Source organism: Anomaloglossus baeobatrachus, chromosome 2, assembly GCF_048569485.1.
Source record: "Anomaloglossus baeobatrachus isolate aAnoBae1 chromosome 2, aAnoBae1.hap1, whole genome shotgun sequence".
Classification (NCBI taxonomy): domain Eukaryota; kingdom Metazoa; phylum Chordata; class Amphibia; order Anura; family Aromobatidae; genus Anomaloglossus; species Anomaloglossus baeobatrachus.
Genome location: NC_134354.1, coordinates 255,708,510 through 255,735,676, shown reverse-complemented (window position 1 = coordinate 255,735,676; position 27,167 = coordinate 255,708,510). Strand labels below are relative to the sequence as shown.

At 43.7% G+C, this 27,167-nt stretch overlaps 1 protein-coding gene across 7 annotated transcripts in view; it reads right to left on the bottom strand.

Moving 5' to 3' along the window:
• Positions 1–635: 635 nt before the first annotated feature.
• The window catches only part of NFYA (nuclear transcription factor Y subunit alpha), a 69,354-nt gene continuing 42,822 nt past the window's right edge, over positions 636–27,167 (bottom strand). For 3 of the 7 annotated variants that reach the window (XM_075335762.1, XM_075335763.1, XM_075335764.1), the window contains exons 2-11: positions 26,420–26,522; positions 22,916–22,999; positions 22,289–22,432; positions 21,543–21,674; positions 18,076–18,181; positions 17,662–17,828; positions 17,408–17,581; positions 7,916–8,017; positions 5,895–5,937; positions 636–5,814 (exon numbers count right to left, since the gene is read on the bottom strand). In XM_075335762.1, coding sequence (XP_075191877.1) covers positions 5,920–5,937; positions 7,916–8,017; positions 17,408–17,581; positions 17,662–17,828; positions 18,076–18,181; positions 21,543–21,674; positions 22,289–22,432; positions 22,916–22,999; positions 26,420–26,497 — 1,005 coding nt within the window. In that variant the 5' untranslated portion in view covers positions 26,498–26,522 and the 3' untranslated portion in view covers positions 636–5,814; positions 5,895–5,919. The remainder of the gene's footprint in view (positions 5,815–5,894; positions 5,938–7,915; positions 8,018–17,407; positions 17,582–17,661; positions 17,829–18,075; positions 18,182–21,542; positions 21,675–22,288; positions 22,433–22,915; positions 23,000–26,419; positions 26,523–27,167) is intronic. The other 4 variants (XM_075335767.1, XM_075335765.1, XM_075335768.1 and 1 more) reach the window with 4 other exon arrangements.

Here is a 27,167-nt window from a genome sequence, read left to right as displayed (position 1 = left end):
ATCTCACTGTCACATTTTGACTGCGAAATGTAAGGGTTTAACAGGTGCGAGTGGGTCCCGGACCCACTCGTGCCGGATGGTCGCACATGTCAGCTGTCAAATCAGCTTACATGTGCACGGATTGCTGCTGGCTGCCCGCGGCAGCCGGCAGGGATTAACCAGACACGATCTATGACATACCCAGTACGTCATGAGGCAAAGAGGTTAAGGTATAAAACTAAACCACCACATTTCTAACATATGAAGTAAACAATTTCCCCATGGAAAGTCCTTCAGGACACAACTAAAATGTGTCCCGCTACGTCCAAAAATTTTTTTTTTTTTTTGGAGGGAAGGGGTGGGGGGGGGACATGAAGGTAACGTACATCTTTACTCCAAAACAAAGACTGGCATATATGAAATACATTAGAAGCAGATTTGGGCTCCACTTCCATCTTAACACTGGCCAAAAATATGTGCTTCTGTCATTGAATTCCAGAGAGAAAGCTACTGCCGATATATTTAATAACTACAATGTGTGAATTACATAACTACATCTTTTACTATAGTAGGATATTCCTGCCATTTATAACATCCTCTGTGTTTAATTACTACACACGTCATCTGCTCATAAAATGAAGATTAATTGTCATCAGTGGGTTTATAAAGATTTTATTATTAGCTGGCCAAGGTACACAGTACTTACAAATACAGCTAATTAAAAAAAGGAAACAAAAAAGACCATCTGAAAAAAATATCATATAAAATAAAAAGAAGATATGTACAATTCTTTTGTTAAGTAACAAATGCATAAATTGATGTCTGCTCTGATTCTTCAGACAAATCCAATGTCAGAAATATAACATCCCACATGCAAATTTTATAGTGACATCTTCACACAAGGAAAACTTACTGAGTTTGAAATAAGTTTCAGAATACAGAAAGTTCTTCTTGTCATATTTCATCAAAATTTATATCATTACAACTCTATTTGAGGACTTTAAACCTGTCAGCAGGTTTTTCACTTATGAGCTGCGGCCACCACCAGTGAGCTCTTATATATACAGTATTCTAGAATACTGTATATAAGAGCCCAGGCTGGCCTGTACAACATAAACACCTTTATATTACTCATCTAGGGGGCAGTCCAGTGAGTGTCACTGCTCTCGGTCCAGCTCCTCCTCTATCCTGTGCAGTCTCCATCCTCCTGCCCAGCCCTGTGTGCATGACACATCCTATGTCATCCACACAAGAGGCTTCCATTGCGTTCCTTCGCATGCGCATTTTCATCTGTCCTGCTGACGGCAAAGTACTGTAATGCACGTGTGCAGAAAGATCAATGACTGTCCATGCATGCACACTACAATACTTTGATCTGCCCTCAGCCGGGCAGATCAAAGAGCGCATACGCATTAGCGCAATGTAGGCCTCTGTGTGAATGGTGTAGGATGCGTCATCCACATGGGGCTGGGCAGGAGGATAACTATCGCGGAAAATTGAGGAGGCGCCGGACCTGGAGCAGTGACACCCATCAAACCGGACCCTAGATGAGTATGATAAAAGATATTTTTTACTTTATACAGAGCCGCTTGGGCTCTTATATATTGCATTCCAGAATACTGTGTATAAGGGCTCTCTTGTGGTGGCTGCAGCTCATAAGGGAAAAACCTGGTGGCAGGTTCCCTTTAAGATAAAACATGCAGAAATTCATATAAATGTGATCAATGTGGACAGGAGCCTAAACTGTCAAACGATTTTCAATAGTGAGCTTCTGCAATTTCTGGGGCATATAGAAGCACTTTTCAACAAAGCAGCAGGTGTAGATAGAGTACATTATGGGTTAAATTCAGAAAAATAGTCAAAATTAGTAAAGTCCTCAGATACCACTCTTAACTATTTCTCTAGCTACTGGCTAACATGGTACAAATATATTTTTCCTGTGACAAATTCAGAACATTTTCTATTACATGTTTTTACAGTGGATAAAAGAAAATGATATTGTGAAGAATATAAGGATAAAAAGGTTACCAAAAACAGTGCCGGCACATTTATAAGTGATAAATGTGGACTAGGTAAATGTATTGCCAATATAGACTCCCAAGCTTTGCCATTTTTTAATGCCTTAGTTTAAACCCATCCTCCCTGGAAATAGCTAGCCCTTTACTAATCAGTTCAATAGCTCATTTTAGGGCTGGATTGGTACTACAGACCTGTCGAACAGTGAATACAGAGAGAGACAAGGCCAGCTGTTTAAGCCATTGCCGCTGGCAAGTGACAGATGTAGCCTTTTATATATTGTGCCACATTTCATCAGATATTTCCATCTCAGCTATACTTTAGGTGTATCTTTTAGTCTGAAAAGATTACTTTGCAATCTAAAAAGAAGAAATGTGTTTTGAAACTTAAAAAATTATATACAACGATGTTTCAGACCGTTTTCTAGTCAAAATAAGGACCCTCTTGTAGTGAACAATATATTAGTCAATTCACTCATTAAAAAAAGGTCAATTAATTTATTATAATAAAAAAAAGAAAATTCATTCATTAAAAAAATGCTCATAGGAAAAATGATGTAGCTGTATAATAAAAACTAAATTTCATAACATCATCAGTTAATAGATTTACAAGCACTTTTCCTTTTCAACTGAGAATCTGAAGTCCACTAAAGTATATACAGTGCTTGAAATAAAGCTGAAAAAGAGACCAAACTAATTAAATAAGTGATAAGAGATTTCTAAGAAATTCATGAATGGGGGAAAATTCATTCTTAAAGAGAATCTGTCAGGTGTAATATGCACTCAGAACCACGAGCAGTTCTGGGCGCATATAGCTAATCCCTGCCTAACTGTACCTGTATATACTAGCATAGATAAAGGCATCATTAGAAAAAGCATTTCTAAAGATCTTTTATCTTATGATAATCAGCACATTGACTAGTCCCAATGGCGTCATATCCCCCGACTAGCCAGCCTCTTAGCATGTTAGTATGCCTACAAGGGTGGTCATGTGCAGTATCAAGCCGGGTGTACGTGTCCCAACTTCAAGAGGTCTGTTATGCATGACTGGAAGTGCCCGGTATTCAGAAGAGCGTTAGCAGCGAACACAGGTACGCACGTTTCCGCTGGTGACACTGCATTAAATAGCATGTTAGTATCCCCCTGTGAGCGTGCTAACATACTAAGAGGGCGGACTAGTCAGGGTATAGATATATACATATCGCCCTTGAGACTAGTCCCTGCGCTCATTAGCATAAGATTAAAGATCTTTAGAAATACATTTTCTAAAGATCCCTCTATCTATGCTAGTGTATACAGGGACGGTTAGGAAGGAAATAGCAATATACACACAGAACTGCTCGTGGTTCTGGGTGCATATTGGACCTGGAAGGTTCCCTGAAGGTCATCAGAAAATAACATATTGTTTAAATCAGGTTTCTGTGTTAAAGACAACCAGTCATCCTGATTTATCATGTTAAAGACATTGTCATAATGGTGCTGTTATACAGATTGACTAGATGTCTTTAGTGAAGAAATCTGCATACTGGTTGTTCCTTTATTCCACATTTGAAGTTTGGATATATTAAGCTTTTGGTGCTTTGGTGTGGGACTGTGGATAGGGTCTTCGGGTCTGACACAGCTCTCTACCTGCATCTGGTGTCTGTATGTGCCTCCTTTTTCAAAGTTTGTGCTGCTGCTGTTTTCACCAAGGACAGTGCTTGCAAAGGTTCATCTCCAGGCAGTCTTTAGTAAACATGGAGCTGGTGCATGCACAGTATCAGCACTTGACTTCATGAGCAGAGATCTCAATCTGTGCATGCGCCATCTCCAACACCATTTTACTGAAGAACGCCAGGGGATGAATCTGTGCATGTGCCGTATCTTACTGAAGATCAATATGCCGAAATGAAGCCTGTAGTAAAAGCAGCAGCTGCACGAACCTTAAAATAGTAGGTACATACACCAGAGGCATGGAGATGGCCGGAACAAAGCTAAAGACCCTACCCACAGTCCCGCTCCAATGCACAAAAAGTTAATTATACACAAATTTCAAATGTGGATTAAAAAAAAAAAACCCAAACAACCGATATGCAAATATCTTCACCAAAGGTATCCATAGAATCTGTAGAACATCGACATTGTGGGCAGGTCTTTAACATGCCAAGTTGTGATGAAAGGTTCTCTTTATAATGTATTGTGTGGTTTCTTTTCCCATATCACAATCTGTAATAAAAATAAAAACTAGAAATATTGTAAATTTTCACACTGGCTACTGGGGCTTTTTTTAAACACTAAAGCCTCATTAAGACAAACATGCTTAAAAATGTACCTAAACAAAAAAATGGAACTGCGTCATCAGTGTTTTGGATCATTAAATAAATTTCAAATCTCCCCGTAAACTTTGCAATGTTAAACACATACAGCACATGCATGCCATCCATGTGCTGAACGTATGTTTCACGTTTCAGACTTGTATTGGACCTAGTCATCCATGCTGGTGGGGAAAAAAAAAAGGACATGTGAATAGCACTATATTTTATAATTGGTTTGTGTGGTATCCGTGAAAATAAAAAAACAGATACCACACTACATGCCACGGATGTCTGAATGAGACCTGACATCCTGTTATGTCAGTAAATCCACAAATATATAGCCACACTGAACAGACTCAGAACCTATTTTTGTACTGCAGCATCTAGTTAGCATTTATAAGGGTTAATGTGACCATTGTAGCAGCAGAGTCGGATGTGTGGCATCACCGCTTTTTAATAAATATTGTGAAATAAGAAAAAACAAAAAATCGACTTGAAGTTCTCAAAAAATGAAATAAAATGGCCCACCCATTACACAGCTCATACAGAAGATCATACAAGTCATCGAGTCTAAAAAACACAGATCCCGAGAAAGTTATCTTAACTATCATACGCACACATACTCCATTAGCTGAGAAGCATGTGACTGAAGAAGAAATAGATCTCCTTATGGCTGACTCAGCACAAAGGATTTTTTCCTCCAGCCTCAGTCAAGTGTAAATAAGATTTTATCAGTTGAGATAAAGGTCTCCTGAGGCTAGTTTCACATATCCGGCTTTTCGCCGGTTTGGCAGATGCGGTGCATGCCAGTACAGTATGATACAGTACAGTGGCAGCGCCGCAACTTCCGGGCCACATGCTCCGGTCACATGACAGCATGTGACCGGCGCTTGTTGCGCTGCCATTGTACTGTATACACTGTACTGGCGTGCGCCGCTTCTGCCAAACCGGCGAAAAGCCGGATGTGTGAAACCGGCCTGAGCTGTTTCTTCAGATTGCAGTCTGTCTTGATATATGACCAAGATGGGCTGTAATTTGAATTATCCGCAAGGAGTGATTTTAATACATTTTTTAAGAACCCCTTTAAACAATATGTAATTTTCTGATAATGGCTTCCCTGTATAGGGGGTTTACCATTTATGATAAGTTTAATGTTGATGTACTTCCTCTATCCACATGTTCCTGCCTTTGTTGACAAGCTCCAGTGGTGATGTCACCACTGCAGCCTGTCAACATAAACAGAAGTAGTGGCAAAGAAGTGCTGCTGGAGTTGGAGGAGGTACGTAAGAGCTCCCTTCATTATTTGTAACTTCAATGAAGCACATTGGCACAAGTTAGTTATACACGAAACCCATTAAATGAGAGGAACAGTGCCATCTTGTAAAACCTATAATGAGGAAGGTTATAAATCTGACAAAGAGTGGAAGTTCTAATATCACGACTTTCCAGCTTCATCTCTGCTGCATTTACGATGCTGCGAGAACGGTTGTATCATCTATGTAAACTTCTCTTCCCTGAGATGAATCCTGCAGAAATAGAAAGAGGAGAGTAAAGACCTAAACAAACAAGCAAAACAAACAAAAAACAGCTTTTAAAAAGTTTTTACCGTTGTATCGGCTCCATCTTTTAATTTACTGAAACTCCACATCCTGAATCATAAAAAAATATATATATATATATATTATTCAGAGGGATATTACATTTTATTTTTTTTAGTATCAACTGTTTTTGTTAAAAAAAATAAATAAACCGTATTAAGTTATTTCCGTATCCAGAATATGCCATTTCCTAAATGTCCATTTGGGGTGCTTACTTACTGAGTGGATACACAAATGTTATACATGCTATGCACTGACTACCTTACATTATATCAGAGTGTCATATCTTCAGTGATATCCCATAAAAAGATATAACATACACAAATCAGAGATCCAATAACAAAATTATAAATATACATATACAGACACAGCTCTGGAAAAAAATCCAAATTTTCAGTTTTTCTTATTATAGGTGTATAATGAGGATAACCTTGTATGTGGCTTGATGCATATGTCCTTCGCACAGTTTAATCTGCCCTATTTCTAGAGTAAGGTAATCTTCCCTGATGAGTCTAATTTTGAGTTTAGTACAACACCTGGTCGTCTAATCGTTAGACAATACCTGGAGAGGCGTCCAAACCACAGTGTCTTGCACTCACTGTGAAATTTGGTGGAGGATCGGTGATGATCTGGGGATGCTTCAGCAAGGCTGGAATTGGACAGATTAAACTTTGTGAAGGACGTATGAATCAAGCCGTATACAAGGTGATCCTGGAAAAACAGTTGCTTCCTTCTGCTCAGGCAATTTTCCCCAACTCTGAGGACTGGTTTTTGCAGCAGGACAATCCGCCATGCCACACAACTAGGTCAATCAATGTGTGGATGAAGGACCACCACATCAAAACCCAGTCAAGGTCAGCCCAATCTCTAGACCTTAACCCCTTTGAAAACCTCTGGAATGTAATCAAGAGCAAGATGGATAGTCACTAGCCATCAAACTAAGAAGAACTGTTCAAATTTTATGCACCAGGAGTGGCATAAGGTCACTGAAAAGCAGTGTGAAAGAATGGTGGAAAGCATGCAAAGACGCATGAAAGCTGTGATTACAAAGCATGGTTACTCCACAAAATATTGATTTCTGAACTCTTCCTGAGTTAAAACATTAGTATTGTTGTTTCTAAATGATTCTGAACTTGTTTTCTTTGCATTATTTGAGGAGTCTGAAAGCAATGCATTTTCTTATTATTTTGACCATTTCTCATTTTCAGAAAATAAATACAAAATGTGTTGCTTGGAGATTTCGAAACATGATGTCAGTAGTTTATAGAATAAAATAATAATTTACATTTTACTCAAAAATATACCTATAAAGAGAAAAATGAAAGAAAACGAAAATTTGGAAATGGTCTCTTAATTTTTGCCAGAGCTGTGTGTATTTATATAATTTCATTATTGGATCTCTTACCTGTGCACGTTATATCTTTTTATGGGACATCACTGAAGATATGACACTCTGATACAATGTAAGGTAGTCAGTGCACAGCTTGTATAACAGTGTAAAGGAGTTTCAGTTACAGGGGAAAGCAGCAACATGCAACATACAGTGACATGAGTCACTGGCAGAACTGATCTGGGTATATTACAACAGCAGGTCTGCTCCAGATACCATGTCATGTTGATTCCGTACACTACATTGAGCTCATTGAAAGCTGTGTAGCTGGTAAAACAGAAGAGAGAAGTGGTAACAAACTGCTTCAGTCTTCTCAAGGGAGGAAGGGACTCAGGAATTACTTCAATTGCACTCAGCGCACCACAGACTCATTTGCACTTATATTTAAAGAAGTCTTTTCAGCTATGCAGTGGCAGATTTAAGAAAGGTAAAGATTGGACGGACTATCTTTCAATGAGCTACTTACCAATGTAAGAATTTTAGGGGTCGAGGTTTGATTATCATGTCAGATCCCTTTAAGAGTATATTTATCTATGTCAGAGAGATTTTCCAGCTTGGACCTCCCTCTGTTAGCCAGAGTTGAGATAAAGAAACATCCACCTAGAAAGCATATACTGTATATATATTTACAGCATGTACCTGCAAATGATGACCCTCCTTTTCTTTTGGAGAAAAGAAGCGTCCTCCGTCTCCTCTCTTTCTGGCCATAGCATGACGATGACGTGATTCGTGCAAATATTTCTAGAAGACAAAAAAAAAATCTGGTTATTTATCAAAAAAAGAAAATAAAAAACAAATATATTAGTTATAGCAGGTGAAATTAATATTCAAAACAACACCAATTTTCCAAGTAAATATATTTCTAAAGGCGCCATTGACAAGCATTTTTCACCAGATGTTTGTAACAACCCATCCACACAACATCCAATCCACACAACCAAAGAAATCAAACTGGTTTAACTGATGGCATAGAAAAAGGCTGTCTCATTACCAAGGTGCCACACAAGACACATCACATGATGGGTAAAACCAGTGAGCTCTTTCAAGACCTTTAAAACCGCATTGTTGCTAAACATACTGATGGCATTAGTTAGAGAAGGATTTCTAAACTACTGAAGGTTCTAGTGAGCACAGGTGGGCCATAATCCAGAAGTGAAAAGAACATATTTCATTATGAAGCAGCCACGACAAGATGCACGCCGCAAGATTTCAGACAAAAGAGTGAAAAGAATTATCACAAGAGTTGTCCAAGAGTCAAGAGCCACTTGTGGAGAGCTACAGAAATACCTGGAATCAGCATGTACAATTGTTTCAAACAAAACAATAAGTAAAGCACTTAATCTTCGCTGCCTGTATGCACCATCACCATGTAAGACTCCCCTGCTGAAGAAAAAGCACATTCAAGTGCATTTAAAGTTTGCTCAACAACAAGCCTGTGAAACACTGGGAGAATGTAGTCTGGTCGGATGAGACCAATATTAAAGTCTTTGGATGACATAATATAAATCATCTTTGGAAGCCATAAGGCACTGCTTATCAGCCCAAAACACCATACCAACAGTGAAGTTTGGAGGTAGTAACATCACGGTGTGGGGCTTTTTTTCAGCATATGCACTAGCAAACATTATGTGACTAAAGGAAGAATGAATTTATGGTTTGATTTCTTTGCCTGTGTGAAATGGATGAGCTGTTAGCAACAAAAGGTGAGAAATTCATGTCAATAGCATCTTTAGAATACCAAAAACATCCTAACAACCAAGTAAGGAAAAACTATAAACAATCATTGCAAGGAAAAAAAACAGCACGGAGACATGTCTGAAATGTGTTTTAACCCCTCTACAGCATGCTGTCTTCAGATTACATGGCCAGAACCTACTCACAGATTCCCTTTAAAGAGATATGAGGTGACAGTTTGTGCTTTAAAATTCTATGGCTATGAGAGGAATGAGGAACTAGGGGCAGATACAGACATACTGCTGCAATTCCCCCTAAAATGACAATAAGAGGTCACCATAAAACTTTATGAGTACCAACTCAGCTCCCATCTCAGTAACAAGAACATCTATATTCACTGAAGAAGGATTTTACCCATGACTAGAAAATGAAGGATCAAGTCCAGGAGGAGAAAGAAACGGATTTGCCTAATGTATTACAAAGTCTCATTTTTGCGTCAACAGTTCCCTCATGAAGTGTGTGTTGTACACGAACCGTCTGCTATTCTCCTGCTCCTCCCGTGATTTTAAAGACTGATCAATAAATCCTGAATATATGGATGGTGAGTGCTATTTTATTTTTCATCTTACACCTTATTGATTTAAAATGGTCTCACTTTTGGGTATTTTCTGTCATATAGGCCCCTTCAAATGTGATGTGGTCCTTAACACCTTCATGAGCTTGGATGTGTATATACGTCCACAGTCGCGTCCCCCGCACCTGCTAACCACTTATGAGGCGCCATTGTAGCGCGGGGTCAACTGATGACCCCTGACGCTGCCATGACTCACGTCCTGTGAGAGCCGACATTCACAGGCACAGTGCATTTTCGCTGATCCCTGCGATGCTGCAGCATCGCTCTGCTCAGCACAAGCGATTGCAGTGTGAAGTTATAAAAGTACTGATGTGGGGCATCAGACTGACACGTCAGTGTTACCATATAGAACCACATAGAAGTCACCCCCGAGGGGTGGGGGGTTCCTTCTTGTCCTTCCTCCATTATGGCTGCCTCCTTTGTGATTGCAGAATCTGCTCTTGTCCGCTGAGTCCCTTTGCACCTTCTATCCGGTCTTACGTGGTATTTATGAAATCCTATGCACTATTGTGTATGTTTTTGGTGCATTCTGTTTGTTTTTCTGCTGATGTCCATCTATCAGTATTGAGGCTTTGCCTTCTTTATTAATATATAGTGTTTTACTTATTCATATGCAGGGGGTGACTTGTGGGGTTTTGCCTTATTGTATGCAAGCCCCTTTATTTGTTCTTTGATTGATCCCAGCATTTGTGGTGCCCTCATTACCTTCTTTTTCAAAGTGTTACTATATAGTGAACGTGGCAAATAAAAGACGCCAAAAACAATTGACAATTGCACTTTTTTTGCAATTTCACCGCACTTGGAATTTTTTCCCCCATTTTCCAGTACAATATACGGTAAAACTTATGGTTTCATTCAAAAGTAGAACACGTTCCACAAAAAACAAGCCTTCATTATTGATGGAAAAATAAAAAAAAGTTATCCTTCTTGGAGGAAGGGGAGGAAAAACGAAAAATCGCCGGAGGGTGAAGGGGCTTAAGAAAAATGATTTTGTAAATTTTGTTGAAAATTGAGAAATTGGTGATAAATGTTTAACCCTTCTAACAAAATAAAGTTATGTCCTAAAAAGATGCAGATGTAAAAGTAGACATGTGGAAAGTAACTCTCTGGCTTAAGAGCACAAGAATTAAAAAAGTACCAAATTTTCATTAAAATTCAGATATTTTCACAAATAAATGTTAATAGTTTCAAACTAAATTTACCACTAAAATGAAGTACAATATGTCACGATAAATTGTTGAAGCGTTCCAGAGTTATTACCTCAAAGTGACAGTGAAATTTGGCTTGCTCAGGAAGGTGAAAACAAGCTTCAGCGGTAAAGGGTTAAAGCTGTGTGGTTTGTTAGTTAGGTTGTTTGTATGATTTTGCCAGGTATAGATTGTCTGATCGCTGCTAATGCAGTTTTGTTTTTGTTTTGTTTTTTAAAGACAAGAATAGCATGAACAATTGTGGCTTGAAGAAAAATTACAAAGTCTTAAAAAATAGAATTTTGTTTACTTACCGTAAATTCTTTTTCTTATAGTTCCGACATGGGAGACCCAGACCATGGGTGTTTAGCTTCTGCCTCCGGAGGACACACAAAGTACTACACTAAAAAGTGTAGCTCCTCCCTCCTAGCATATACACCCCCTGGATAACCAAATATAGCCAGTTTAGTGCAAAAGCTGAAGGAGGACATCCACCCACAAGTAGAGATAGAGCAAAACCCGGAACAACCGGAACCTCTGTCTACAACAACAGTCGGTGAAAACACACGGAACAAGAAAACTGCCAACAGGCAACAGGGAGGGTGCTGGGTCTCCCATGTCGGAACTATAAGAAAAAGAATTTAAGGTAAGTAAACAAAATTCTCTTTTTCTTCATCGTTCCTTATGGGAGACCCAGACCATGGGACGTCTCAAAGCAGTCAATGGGTGGGAATAAACAGAAAACTGAGAAGTAGGCGAAACCTAACTTCACAAATGGGCGACAGCCACCTGAAGGATGCGTCTGCCCAAGCTCGCATCTGCCGAAGCATGAGCATGCACTTGGTAGTGCTTCGAAAAGGTATGCAGACTGGACCAAGTGGCAGCCTGACAGACCTGCTGAGCCGTAGCCTGGTGCCTGAAAGCCCAAGAGGCACCGACAGCTCTGGTCGAGTGTGCCTTGATCCCCGGCGGGGGAGGCACTTGAGTACACTGGTAGGCATCGGAAATGGCCGACCTAATCCAACGAGCTAGGGTCGGCTTAGAAGCCGAGAGGCCCTTACGCCGACCAGTGGTCAGTACAAAAAGAGAGGTGCACCGCCTAAGAGCAGCGGTGCGAGACACATAGATCCGGAGCGCCCGCACCAGATCCAGAGTATGCAACGCTTTTTCAAAGCGATGAACAGGAGCCGGACAAAAGGAAGGAACGGTAATGTCCTGGTTAAGGTGGAAAGGAGATACCACCTTAGGAAGAAAGTCCGGAGTCGGACGGAGAACCACCTTGTCTTGATGAAAAACCAAAAAAGGTGACTCCGAAGAGAGCGCAGCCAAATCAGAGACTCTCCTAAGGGAAGTTATGGCCACTAGAAAGACCACTTTCTGTGAAAGACGAGACATAGAAACCTCCCTAAGTGGCTCAAAAGGGGGTTTCTGCAAGGCCGTGAGGACCAGATTAAGGTCCCAGGGATCCAGAGGCCACCGGTAAGGCGGAATGATGTGAGATGCGCCCTGCATGAAGGTGCGCACCTGAGCCAGCCGGGCGATACGCCGCTGGAACAACACTGACAGAGCCGAGACCTGTCCCTTGAGGGAATTGAGGGATAGTCCTAGCTGCAGACCAGACTGCAGTAAGGACAGAAGGGTCGGCAGGGTAAAAGGCCAAGGGGCATGGCCGGAAGAACGACACCAGGACAGGAAAATTCTCCAAGTCCTGTGGTAAATTTTGGCCGAGGAAGACTTCCGAGCCTAAGTCATAGTGGAGATGACTTCGGGAGGAATGCCGGAAGCCGTCAGGATCCAGGACTCGAGAGCCACGCCGTCAATCTGAGAGCTGCAGAATTCTGGCGGAAAAACGGACCTTGTGAGAGAAGGTCTGGGCGGTCCGGGAGATGCCACGGCACCTCTACGGACAGACGGAGCAGGTCAGGGTACCAAGCTCGTCTGGGCCAGTCTGGAGCAATGAGTATGACCCGACGGCCCTCCATTCTGATCTTGCGCAGGACTCTGGGCAAGAGAACTAGAGGGGGAAACACGTAAGACAGACGGAACTGGGACCAATCCTGAACCAGCGCGTCCGCTGCAAAGGCCTGAGGATCGTGGGAGCGAGCCACGTAAACCGGGACCTTGTTGTTGTGCCGGGATGCCATTAGATCCACTTCCGGAGAGCCCCACTTGCGGCAGATCGACCGGAACACTGCCGGATGCAGAGCCCACTCGCCGTTGTCCACGGTTTGACGGCTGAGATAATCTGCCTCCCAGTTTTCTACGCCTGGGATGTGGACTGCGGATATGGTGGACTTGGAGTCCTCCGTCCACTGAAGGATGCGTTGAACCTCCAACATTGCCAGGCGGCTGCGAGTCCCGCCCTGGTGATTGATGTAGGCAACTGCTGTCGCGTTGTCTGACTGGACTCGGATGTGCTTGCCCGCCAACAGGTGGTGAAAGGCTACGAGAGCTAAGAGCACAGCTCTGATTTCCAGCACATTGATCAAGAAGGCTGATTCGGACGGAGTCCAAGTGCCCTGTGCTCGGTGGTGGAGAAATACTGCTCCCCAGCCGGATAGACTGGCATCCGTGGTGAGGATCACCCAGGACGGGGTCAGGAAGGAGCGTCCCTGAGACAGAGAGAGGGGTCGAAGCCACCACTGAAGAGAGCTCCTGGTCTGTGGCGACAGAGCCACCAACCTGTGCAAGGAAGAAGTCCGCTTGTCCCAACAGCGGAGAATGTCCAGCTGCAGAGGACGCAGATGGAACTGGGCAAAGGGAACCGCTTCCATTAACGCCACCATCTGACCCAGCACCTGCATAAGGTGCCTGATGGAATGACGGCGGGGCCTCAACAGAGAGCGCACCGCCAGATGGAGGGACTGCTGTTTGACTAAGGGCAGCTTGACAAGTGCCAGCAGAGTCTCGAATTGCATCCCTAGGTACGTGAGTTTTTGGGTCGGGGTCAGAGTGGACTTGGGCAGATTGACAAGCCACCCGAATTGAACAAGAGTGGCGAGAGTGAGCGAGACACTCCGCTGACAGTCTGCACTGGATGAAGCCTTGACAAGAAGGTCGTCCAGGTAAGGAATCACTGCCAACCCCTGGAGGTGCAGAACCGCAACCACTGCTGCCATGACCTTGGTAAATACTCGAGGGGCCGTGGCTAACCCGAAGGGGAGAGCCACGAATTGGAAATGTTCCTCTCCGATTGCAAAACGTAGCCAACGCTGGTGTGAAACTGCTATTGGCACATGCAGATAGGCATCTCTGATGTCGATGGATGCCAGGAAATCTCCTTGGGTCATTGAGGCAATGACTGATCGCAGAGACTCCATGCGAAAATGCCGCACCTGAACATGCTTGTTGAGAAGCTTGAGATCCAGGATGGGCCGGAAGGAACCGTCCTTTTTGGGGACTAGGAAGAGATTTGAGTAGAAACCTCTGAACCGTTCCCTGGCGGGAACCGGTACAATTACTCCGTTGGCCTGCAAGGATGCCACGGCCTGAGAGAAGGCGGCGGGCTTGGAGCAGGGGTGAGTTGATAGAAAAAAAATCTGTTTGGCGGGCTGGAAGAGAACTCTATCCTGTAGCCGTGGGAGATGATATCCCGCACCCACTGATCGGAGACGTGTTGAAACCACACGTCGCCAAAGTGGGAGAGCCTGCCACCGACCAAGGACGTTGCTGGCTCGGCCAGATAGTCAAGAGGAGGCTGCCTTGGTGGCAGCAGCTCCTGCGGACTTTTGTGGACGCGGCTTCTTGCGCCAGGTGGGCTTCTGGTCCTTGGCTGAGTTAGTGGACGAGGCCGAGGGCTTAGAGGACGACCAGTTAGAGGAACGAAAGGAACGAAACCTCGACTGGTTCTTGCCCTGGACAGGTTTCCTGGTTTTAGTGTGTGGCAAGGAAGTACTCTTCCCGCCAGTAGCCTCCTTAATAATTTCATCCAGTTGTTCACCGAACAGCCTGGACCCAGCAAATGGGAGCCCAGCAAGGTACTTCTTTGAGGAAGCATCTGCCTTCCACTCTCGAAGCCACAAGATCCTGCGGATAGCGAGGGAATTAGCGGAGGCCACCGCAGTGCGGTGAGAGGCCTCCAGTATGGCAGACATGGCGTAGGCTGAAGCCTGGGAAGTTAATGCAACCAATTCAGGCATAGAGTCCCTAGTGAGGGAATGCATCTCCTCTAGGGAAGCAGAGATGGCTTTGAGAGCCCACACTGCTGCAAAGTATGGGGAGAACGAGGCCCCTGTCGCCTCATAGACAGACTTGGCCAGGAGGTCAACCTGGCGGTCAGTGGGATCCTTAAGTGAGGTGCCATCAGCCACAGATACAACTGTCCGGGCTGAGAGTCTAGACACCGGAGGGTCTACCTTTGGTGAGTGAGCCCACTCCTTGACCACCTCTGGTGGAAAAGGAAAACGGTCATCAGAACCACGCTTTGGGAAGCGTTTGTCAGGACAGGCTCTGGGCTTGGACACAGTGGCTTGAAAACTGGAGTGGTTAAAGAACACACTCCTTGTTCTCTTAGGCAAGGTAAACTGGTGCTTTTCTGCCAGAGAGGGTTGCTCCTCTGATACTGGCGGATTGAGGTCCAGTACAGAATTAATGGACGCAATCAAATCACTCACATCTGCATCACCCTCGGTCAGATCAATGGGGCACATGGAGGTAGCGTCCGAGCCCCCAGTAAAGACATCCTCCTCGTCCTGCGAGTCGGCTCGTGAATCGGAGCCGCGGGACGCGGAAGGAGAGGGGACCCTGCGTCTCCTTTTAGGAGGACGGGGTCTGGGAGCAGATGAAGAATCCTCTGTGAGCTCTGCAGAGCGAGCCGAAGCAGCAGAGGCGCCCTGAGAAGGGGGCTGATGCATAGTCAGCAGAGTCCGGGACAGCTGTCCCATGGAGTCGGCGAAGGACTGGGAGATAGACTTAGAAAACAATTCTACCCAAGCCGGGGGTTCAGCCACCGGGGCCGGAGCAGCCGGAGGGACCACTGGGGAGACTCCAGGCTGAGGCACCACCATGTTAGAGCAGGCATCACAATGAGGATATGTGCTCGGTTCAGGCAGTACGAGCTTACATGCAGTGCATATTGAGTACAGCCTTGCAGCCTTGCTCCTAGTGTGAGACATGCTGCTGAGGTGGAGGCTCTGCAGTAAAGAACACACTCCTTCAGAAAGAAGGTCCACAACCAGAGGTTGTGGCTTACCAGACCGTTTTGTGTGCCCTCCGGATCCCACAGCTCGGACCCCCAGACAGGTTGCAGAGATGCAGCAGCCAGCGCCGATCACTGTGAGAATGCTGATAAAATGGCGCCGGAGTCAGGAGGGGGGGCGGGGCCTAGTCCAAGAGCGGGAACCGGAGGGCCAAGGAGATATACAGGGGAGGGAAACATCTCCTCAGAGAGGAGTGTCCTCCCCTGTGCTGAACGGCCGGTGGGCGGCGCCGCACTGTCCCTCTGCATGACTGACATGCAGGGACAGTGAAAACGAAAGTAGGCGGCAGCCGAAGCCGGGGCCTAAATTTTACAATGCGGCCGGCGCTCAGGCACCCTCGGCGCGGTTCTCTGGTGAAAACCGGAGAACCGGACGGAAATGTCACAAAGGTTACATAACACACTCTCCCCAACATTAAAGTGCAAGGGACCCCCCTGACAATAACGTCTCAATACTTAGCTTGTGAGACGCAGGGCCAGGTCCCTGAGGGATGAGTGCTCCGTCCGGCAGGGTCCTGAAAAGGGTTGCGGATGGAGACCGGTCTCCTGCAAAGCAGTGAGAACCGTGCTGGCTCCCACTTCAAGCCAGAGCCCGAGGGATGGTGAAGGAGCGCGGCATGTAAGGCTCCAGCCTTGAAATCAACCTTAACAACACCGCCGACACAGTGGGGTGAGAAGGGACATGCCGGGAGTCCAGGCTTGGACCCGCTTTTCTTCAAACTCTTTAAAATCAAAATCAGATGAGAATGCATGTGTGGATGTGTGCCTCCTGAACACAAAGCATTGAACTGGCTATATTTGGTTATCCAGGGGGTGTATATGCTAGGAGGGAGGAGCTACACTTTTTAGTGTAGTACTTTGTGTGTCCTCCGGAGGCAGAAGCTATACACCCATGGTCTGGGTCTCCCATAAGGAACGATGAAGAAACGATAAGATTCTGACAATATGGAACTGGCAATACCAATGATGTAACTTGCTTTTTTAGATTTCTTCGTAATAAAATAATTCTACAAATCTGATTGCTCATACACCATACTGCAGTACTTTTGCATTTGTTTCAGGTTGTAATCAACTTGTAACTACGGTGTCTCCAAAGAGCTGCCCGTAAAAGAGCGTCCATGTTTCAGATATTTATAGGGATCCTCCTTCCGGGACCATACTGGTTGTAAACTGCTTCCCGAATACCCACAGATTTCAATGGAATGAGTCAGGCACATATTCATCCAATCTTAATGTTGCTACCACTGCCCACTTCCACAAAATAGGATCCGCTGGGATTTCTAGAGGTGGGAAACACCAGATCTCAAATATTTTTGTATCCTGTAGAGGTGAAAATGTAGTATGGAAACATCCAGTATTAAGAGTCCTACCTCATAGGGAATGATTGTATGCGCAATATTTCTATCGTCATTAGCAGCCTTCTACACATAACTACTCACTCTCCTCTCCTTGGGGATTTTTCCCTCAGCCTCCAATTTAGCACGGGCCTGACGCCTCTTCAAAATTCGATGATATTGCTTGGCATTTACATATAATGGTTCCTCCTCCAGCATCTCGGCTCCTGGCAGCGGGATTCTTTGCAGAGCAGGCACAGAACCTGCACCAGGAACCATCTAAATACACAGAAGATTATTAATAAGCAAGATAGACACCAGCTGTAGGAGACAAATTAGAATGACATCCTAGTACATACCATCACCATGCCCCCAGAATTCATCACATTTCCCGTTACTGGCAGAGTAACCGTCACTGTTCCCTGGCTACTATTCGTTGTATTGGTGTTTCCTCCGGCTTGCACAATCTGGGCCCCTGCCAAGCTGGCGGCCGGTATGGTAATCATTCCTGTAACAGGGACTGTCACTTTAGGAAATAACACAAAACGAGAAACAGAGGGACAAAGAAAGGGAGGTCACATAATTAATTCCTGGGAACCTCTAGTGTGTTCACCATGGACAAGAAGAGTAGCAAAGATGGCACATTTTCCACACAGATGAACAGTCACCGGAAACAAAGCTGGCAATTTGCATGGTTAGAGAAGCAATGTGCACAATCACAGTGAAAGCGGAAAATATAAAAGTGGGCACCCTAATGGCAAGATTTGTATTACCTTGTTGTAGAATTGTACCATCAGCATTTACTGGCTGGTATACAATGGTTTGTCCTTCCGCCGTTTGTGCAACCTGCTGACCCTGCACCGCAATCTGCTGCTGATTCTGGATGGAAATAATAATTGCAGATGATGTTACAGTCCAAAGACCATTTACATCAATATTTCTCTAATTCTATTGTTCTGTTCAGTCCCAGGAGTAGAACAACAATATTACAGGTTTGTTGGAGACACACCAGGGCTTGATGAACCCCACTGACTTTCTATCACAAATCCTGGCTTTTTGTCAGACAAAATTACGTAGCACAACGGAATATTTTGTCTGGATCTGAAACAAAGGAGCCTCCAACACAGTGATGGACATAGCAGAGGGCACTTGTGCAAGAACAAGTATATGGGCACTTTGCAGTCCAATTCATAATGCACAATTCCACCTGCTATGAAGGTGAAGTGGGCCCCCTGACCTCTAAGGCCCGCGTACAGTTGCACTGGTAGCACCAATAGTGTGTCTACCTCTGCTATAACATGTGAATAAACCCCTACACAAAAGCCAACACAACCCCCTGATGAGGCCACATACCGAAACACGTGTAGGGTGCTGGTGTCGGCACAGCAGCGGTGGATCATGACATCAGGTATACACCATTGACTTTGGACATTGTTTCTTTCTATATATTGTGGTGCGCTGCCTGTCTTGTGTACTCTGCCATGTCTACCTCTTCAGCAGCTTTCCGCATATACTCGAGTATAAGCCGAGTTTTTCAGCCGAAAACGCCCCCCCCCCCCCCTCAGCTTATACTCGAGGTAAAAAAACAAACAAAAAAAACACTCCACAAAATTCTCACCTGTCCTCCGTTCCAGCGCTGTCCCTTACCGACTTCTTTCTGACCGCAGGCACACAGACCCACTCCGTGATCGCAGCACGAGGCCGCCGTATCATACCAGGAAGGAGCCCATGCATTGTAGCATCTACCCTATCGTCTGCTGTCATCGCTTTACTACAGTTGACTGCTTTGCGGCCGCAAAGCCTTCAACTGCAGCAAAGCGATGATGTCAGACGCCAGCGACGGTTTCGTGCACCTGCAGCAATCAGCAAGAACAGATTTAGTCTCGCATCACATCACCCCGCACACTCTCTAGACACGAGCGTCTCAGCTGCATAGAAATACATGCAGTCGACCTGGTCCTGTCAGGAGAGTGTGCGCCGTGCCGGGTGATGTGAGAGTCACCCGCAAATGTGATCCTGGCCTAAGAGGAACCACAGGAACGGAGGACAGGTGAGAATAATTTTTTTTGTGTATGTGAACGGCATAATATGCGTAGGGGACAAGAAGGGGACCTGAATGAGGACATTAATAAAGGATGGGGCACATTGCTACAAGGGGCCAAGCAAGGATGGGGCATATTACATTTTATTAGTATCTATTTTTATTTTAATTTTTTTGCATTTGTACTTATACATTGGCCTGGGAGTATCTGATTGATTATTCTTTTTGATAAGCCAAATATTATACACACACCATTGTATTTTTGATATATAATGGCTATGCCATTTGCATGCACTTTATGGATTTTATGTATACTCTTTTAGGGACACTGTCCATAGCCAAATATATCTGTGTACTCTGCCATTTTTACCTCCTGAGCAGTTTATCTGTCACAGGTTAACATATTGATTTCTCATATGGCAAATATACTTGCATTTATACATTGTGGCCTGGGAGCATCTGATTGTAACATATATATATATATATATATTTTTTTTTTTTTTTTTTGATCAGCTAAAAAATTTTTATACACACCATTGTATTTTTGACATATAGTGGCTACGTCATTTCTATGCACTTTATGGGCATTTTATATTCCCTTTAATGGACACTACCATAGCCATATACGAGGGGCTGCTGATAAGTCTTTTGCTTTACCTAGAAAGAAACGAGATAGGATGATGAAACTTTACATTTATTCCACATAGTCTCCACTGATGTCAACACACTTCTTACATCAGTATTCCAAGTTCTGCAAGCCTAGCAAAAAGAAGGATTTTGGTTGTGCCTCAAACCAGGCATCCATAGTAGCCATGGCATCAGAAATTATGTGAAATTTGGTACCCTTGAGGTGTTTCTTCAGGTTTGGAAACAGATGATAGTCGGAGGGAGCTAGATCTGGTGAATAAGGTGGGTGGTCAACCAGCTGGAAGCCAAGTTTTGCCATGGTCGCTTGTGCAGTGTGAGCGGAGGCATTGTCTGGCAGGAACAAGATTCCTTTGGACAGCTTGCCGTGCCTTTTGGCCTTCAGAGCTTCCTTCAATTTGTCCAAAAGTTCAATGTAATACCTTGCATTGATGGTGGAACCCTTTTGAAGGTAGTCCAGTAGCAGCACGCCCTCCTTATCCCAGAACAGACGCCATCACCTTAGTGGCTGATTTTTGCACCCTGAACTTCTTTGGATGAGAAGAACCACTGTGCCTCCACTCTTTTGACTGCTCCTTGTTTTCAGGGTCATACAAATAAATCCAGGTCTCATCCACAGTGACCAGTCGATCCAGGAACATCTTATCAGTCGGGAAACGCTGACAAATGGACTGGGAAGTTTTCACTCGCATGTTTCTCTGATCTGTTGTCAGACATTTGGGGACCCACTTTGCAGATAGCTTCCTCATGTCCAAATGTTCATGGATAAGGACACAAACATGTTCACGGAAGTCCCCATGATGTCAGCTATTGCTTCAGCTGAAATTCGTTGATTCTCCAGTAGGAGGTTGTGCACAGCATCGACGATGTCCAGAATAACAACCACTCTCGGTCATCCAAAAAGTTCCTCATCATTGGAGCTGAAGTGGCCCATTTTAAATTTGGCAACCCAGTTCTTACCTGTGGAATATGAAAGGCATTGATCCCCCAACGTCTGCGACATATCACCATGAATATCCTTTGTGGACTTGACTTGTAGAAACAAGAATTGTATCGCTCCTCTGCTCTCAGTTGCTGTGAATATCACATTATACTCCGCCATTTTGCTTTCCCGCGTGCGTAGAACACTGTTGCCAAAAGCAACAAACACAAAATTTTGAAAACATATATTAGACACATAAGGCTTTCATGTGATGTAACATTGGTTACCATAGAAACAAAAAAAAAATCACAAAGTCAAAGACTTATCAGCACCCCCTCGTATTTCTTTCTACATTGTGTTGTGTGATATAAACATTTTTTGCTGCTCCTTGTCCTTCTGCTGTGTCGTTATTTGTGGTGCTGTTTGTTCACTACTTTCGAACATGCCATTTTTATAAAATATTTTTTTTATATTGTATCAATAAACTTTGTATATTTTATTCATTGGTATTTCTATTTTCTTTATAGGGTTTGCTATGTCCACCTCTGCAATGACACACGTGAATAGATCCCTACATAAAAGCCAAACTTAAAATGAAATCTGCTGTAGAGTAGTAATAATAGACTTCATACCTGACTCTGTCCTGCTGTAACCGCAGTCTGTGGTTGTTGAATAATTATTTGTTGGGGCTGACCCTGCTGTGTTTGCACCTGAACAGCTTGTCCTCCTTGGATCTGAATCTGCCCTGGCTGGACCAGTTGTATCTGTTAGCATAATAATAGCCAAAATGAGAGCTCTTTTACATGATATATTTGACATACAATTGAGGAATGTTGTTTTTCGAATAGGCTTAAAGGGGTTGTCCAGACTAAAAGGACAAGTTTGCAGTCACTCTACGTGACTATAGACTTGTAAATCCTCACAGCCTGCACTGTGCGCTACGAGGATTCTTTGGTGTCACGTGACTGTAGTTATGTGATAAGCATACCTCATGCCAGAATCTGACTAGGTTGTTTCTGGATTGCTCTATGCAAGTGTATTGTGCAAGGCAGAAACAATCTAGTCAGATTCTGGCATGAGGTATGCTTATCACATAACTGCAGTCAAGTGACCGCCATTCTCGATGGTAATACCGGAGAATCTTCACAACACACACTGGGAGGAATCACAAGTCTACAGTAATAAAGTGACTTCAGACTTGTCGTAGACCGGAAAACTCCTTAAAAAAGTTTTCCAAGTATCCTTCATACATTTATACAACTTTTCATTGTATGCAGAAATATCCTCCTAACATAGCCCAATAATAGAACTGTACCAGCGGCGTCTCCTAGTGATCAGAGTTTTGTGCTGCAGAAGTAATAAATTCCATTAAACCTACCTGCTGTAGTCCTTGAGATCCAGATACAGGGACTTGCATAAGAGTTTGACCTTGTCCACCCATTGCCTGAACCATAATTGGTTGGCCAGTAGAAGTAATCAGTTGTCCCCCACTGACTTGGACCATTAGTGGCTGTCCTTGTACCTGCATGGAGCAAGTAAAGTGTTACAAATGAGAATTAAATTAAACACAAGTATAATGCTAACAATGGAGGAACATATAACCTCAAATAAGGACACTTTGCTATCCTCATTTACATAAATAGGTCTTTGCCACCAAAAAGTAATCTCATATCACAGATGTTTTCAGAGCCATAAAGAAATGACCACAAAAAGAAGCTGTACGGTATCTGGACATTTCAGGAAACACAAAAGGTTCTTTATGGCGATACAAACACAGAACATTACAAAGCATTATAAAATGGGAGAATGAATACAGCAGAGTCATGCAAGATCCGAGAGCGAGAGTCTCATAATCCATGCTGCCTGCCGTGTACAACTCCATGCACAAGACGACGGAGACAGAGACTGGATAATAAATATGAAGACAATGTGGCCATGCTTATACACAAGACCGTGAAGGCAATGACAATTTGCATGAAGCACTCATGCATTCGTCAGACACAACTACCTGGAGGGTCTGCACTTGCTGTCCAGAGGCTGCCCCCACCTGAGCCTCAGTCTGTAACTGGACAGCAGTAACTGCACCAGGCTGAGAAGGGAGAGGAACAAGAAGACATAGCCTGACCATCAGAGCTTACCAGGGGTCAATGTGGAGAGAAACATTTACAACCATACATCTTCACTAGTAAGGCTAGACAACAAATAAAGGTTTAACCCCTTCCTACAAATGGACATACTATTACATATTAATTGCAGTTTTCTTTCCTCAACAGAACTTAAATGGGACGTCTATTGAAGATAAGTTACCATTTGTCCACAGGATGGATGATAACTTATAGCTAGGTGAGGGCTAGGATCCACAATTGGCAGATTGGGTCATCTTTTAGTGCACATGCTCAACCGCCGCTCCATTCATTCTCTATTGAACCTCTTGAAAAAACTCAACAGCCACATAGGGAATGAATGAAACGGTAATCAGACATTTGCTCCATTCTGAAAGTTAATAAGTACCCCATTTTGCTGATTGCTGTAGATCCCATCAATTATACGCCTAAAGATTTATGAGTTAACACTTATCCTGTCGATAGGTGAAAATTTAGCTTCACTGGACAACCCCTTTAATGTCAGTGTCCAGAGAATGGCAAGGGAACAGGAGCCATGCTTGTGCCATTAGTATCAGGCTGTGTGAAATATACAGCTGACATGTGTGCAAGTAAAGTTCCAGCAACGCACTGCTATTTGACTGACAGGTGCAACAGGAAGGGAATATGTGGGTCGGGTCTTACTATCTATTTCTGTCTCTGTCTGCCTGTGCCCGAAATTAATGTCTATGACGGAGAGGGAAGCGAAGGGAAGAAAAGAGGGAGAGGAAGGCCAAGCAGGCAAACAGGGGCGGGAATAGACCCGACCTACATATTCCCTTTCTGTTGCACCGGTCAATCACATAATAGTGCATTGCTGGAACTTTACTTGCACATATTTCTGAAATAAAACATCCAATCTCTGAAGAAAAGGTATGCCTACATTAAGCATCCTAGTGCTAGTATAGCACTGGCTTTACTTTATACAGTATGTCCACCCATATCCTGTTCACTGCCATTAACTTGAGAACGGCGGCAGCTATAGGCATAGAAGTGGTGTCTAGGTATAGTAAAGTAGCCATGCGTTACGTAATGAAACCACTTATAGCGCTACTTGGTGGAAAAAAAAAAAAAGGAGTTTGCATTTTTATTTCGATAACGGAACGAGAGAGAAAAAAAGTGTTGCTATGCTATGATTAGAACGTGTAAAACTCACAAGGCTGCAGACGTGAAGCGATACCTCATGGAGACCTTACTACAAGTCATTGGGTATGGTGGCTGCGTGGAGTGGCCTCCACGCTCACCTGACCTGACCCCATTGGACTTCTTTCTGTGAGGTCACATCAAACAGTAGGTGTATGCGACCCCCTCCACCAACATTGCAGGACCTACGACGACGTATCACAGATGCTTGTGCAATTGTGTCATCTACCATATTGCACAACGTGCAGCGAGATACAGTATGCTGTCCAGAGTCCACATGTGCATTGCAGCTGACAGTGGCCACTTTGAGCATCAAAGTTAAATGAGTGCAATATGCGTGACCAACATTCAATGTTGTTTTTTTTTTTTGGGGGGGGGGGGGGGGTCATGGGTTTCATATAATAGCATTTCTGTATGCAAGGTGTTGATTCGTATTGAATTGATAATGCCCTACAACTTTGTACTTCACTTTTTTCCTCTATCTCGTTCCATTTGAGAGATAAAAATGCTAACTCTGTTGTTTTCCACTAGGTGGCACTATAGGTGGTTTACTTTACTATACCTAGACAGCACTTCTATATGCCTATAGCGGCCGCCGTTCTCAAGTCAATGGTGATGGACAGGATATGGGTGGACACACTGTATATGAAAATCCTGCTGGTTGATTTCCTTAAAAGAACCTTCCATCATCCAATCGCTTGTATTATGCATAGCAGTGCATCAACACTACTATGTATAGCACGTCTTAGGGTATATGCGCACGAAGAGTTTTTGGTCGCAGAAATTTACTGCACCAAAAACTGCACCTTGTGGCAGAAAATGCACAAATAAAAGAAAAAAAAAAAATGCGGTTTTGTGCCATACATTTTTTTGTGTAAAATCATTGGCTGGAAGTAATAAAACAACGCAAGGAAAAAAAAAAAAAAAAGCACCCACAATTGACGTGCAGTTTGTTTTTTCTGCACACAAAACTGCTGCAAGGATGAAAGTAGTAACGTGCACATACCACTTCAGAATTCTCATCGACTTTGCTGGTATAATAGATATGCAGAATTGGGCAACAAACTGCACCATAAAAAAAAAAAAAAAAAAGAAAGACGCAACATGTGCACAGAGCCTCAAATGAAAACCAGCTAAACGCTGGCTTTCATAACTGAACCGTCAAGACAAGCACTGAAGTCCTTAGCTGACCTTTGACTGTCATGGCAACCCATCGGCGCCAAACAATCAGGGGAAGGAGCGTCGAAGGAGCGTGAAATGATGAGCCCCATCTGTTGAGAAGGATAAAGGCTCAGCGCGCGAGCCCACATCAAAGTCAGGGACTCGACATAGGATATAACTGTATGTTATATGTTATGTTATATGTCGTGAAAGGTGCAGCCGGAACATCCCATTTCCATTAGAATCCTTACTACTAACATACAGACATATATGTTTATACTTTTAGCGCAATTCTAGCTCTAACTTAAAGAGTTTCTAGCATTCATTTTATGGCCAGCAAGAATAAAAGAAAATACACAAGCATGTGATTTCCAAAGCTCTTCAAAGTACATATGAAGCATGTTTTGTTTATAGCCATTATGAATGAGCATATGCATAAATGTAGCAGTTTGTTACATGATACTGTAGCAATTAGCAGAATACAAAGCTCCATAATATGGTAAGTACAGACACTCCACTGCATCCACCCTGCTTAATCACACCCCTCACTAAAGGCCCCGTCACACACGAGATCACTAACAAGATTGCTAACGAGATCGTTGCTACGTCACCATTTCTGTGACGCAGCAGCGATCTCATTATGTGTGACACCTACCAGCGATCAGGCCCCTGCTGTGAGATCGCTAGTCGTTGCTTGATGGTTGGGACCATTTTCTTCAAAGGCGATGTCCTGCTAGTGCAGGACGCATCACAGTGTCTGACACCTAACAATGACCTCCTATACAGGTTGCTCATCGTTACTGCATCGTTGTTAAGGTCTGACTGTGTGACATCTCACCAGCGACCTCCCAGTGACTAACCAGCAATCCTTATCAGGTCGCATCGTTTTCGGGATCGCTGGTAAGTCGTTAAATGTAACGGGGGGGGGGGGCTTAAGTCTTGGTTTCAGTGTGCTCTTATGAGAATTAACACACCTGATAAGATTTGGCGGGCCTAGAGGCATTAACCCTTTCCTTTCCAACAATATCAACATTATACAACTAAAAACAAATTCAGTATCTCACCTGTTGCTGCTGGATCTGCCCAGCCTGGACCACAATTTGTTCTGGTGAGCCATTGCTACTTGTCGTGTATTGTTCCATCTGAAGGCCAGCACTCTATCAGTATCTACAGCAAAGGGGGATAAAAAGCACAATGGAAAACACAATAGTAAAAGTATTAATCTGTGTGGATATGCTTAACCCCTTCCCACCAAGGCAAATTTTCATTCTTGCTATTTCCTCCCTTTCTTCCAAAAACCTTAAAGGGAATCTGTCATCAGGATTTTGCAATGTAAGCTGAGGGCAGCATGCTGCGAGGGTTAAAAAAGTAAAAACATATGTGTTTCTTATCTGTGTGCACAGCAGCTATCGTTTACTCATACTAAGGCTATGTGTCCACGGGAAAAAGTAGCTGCGGATTTTTCTGCATCAAAATCCGCAGCTTTCCCGCAAAATCCACACCTTTTCAAAGGTGCGGATTTGCCGCGGAATTGCAGCGGATTTGATGCAGATTTTTTTTTTTCCCCCAATTCTAAAGCCAAAATCCGGATGAAAATCCGCAACAATAATTGACATGTTGCAGATATTTCAGGATCAAAATTCGCACGAAATCCGCTGCGGAAAAATCCGCAGCTTGGGCACAGCATTTCCAAAATGCCATAGAAATGGCTGGGAAGTGCCTGAGCTGCAGATTTTCGGGAAATCCGCGGCTTTTCCGCGAGAAATCCGCGGCAAAATCCGCGCATTTTCCGCAGCGTGGGCACATAGCCTA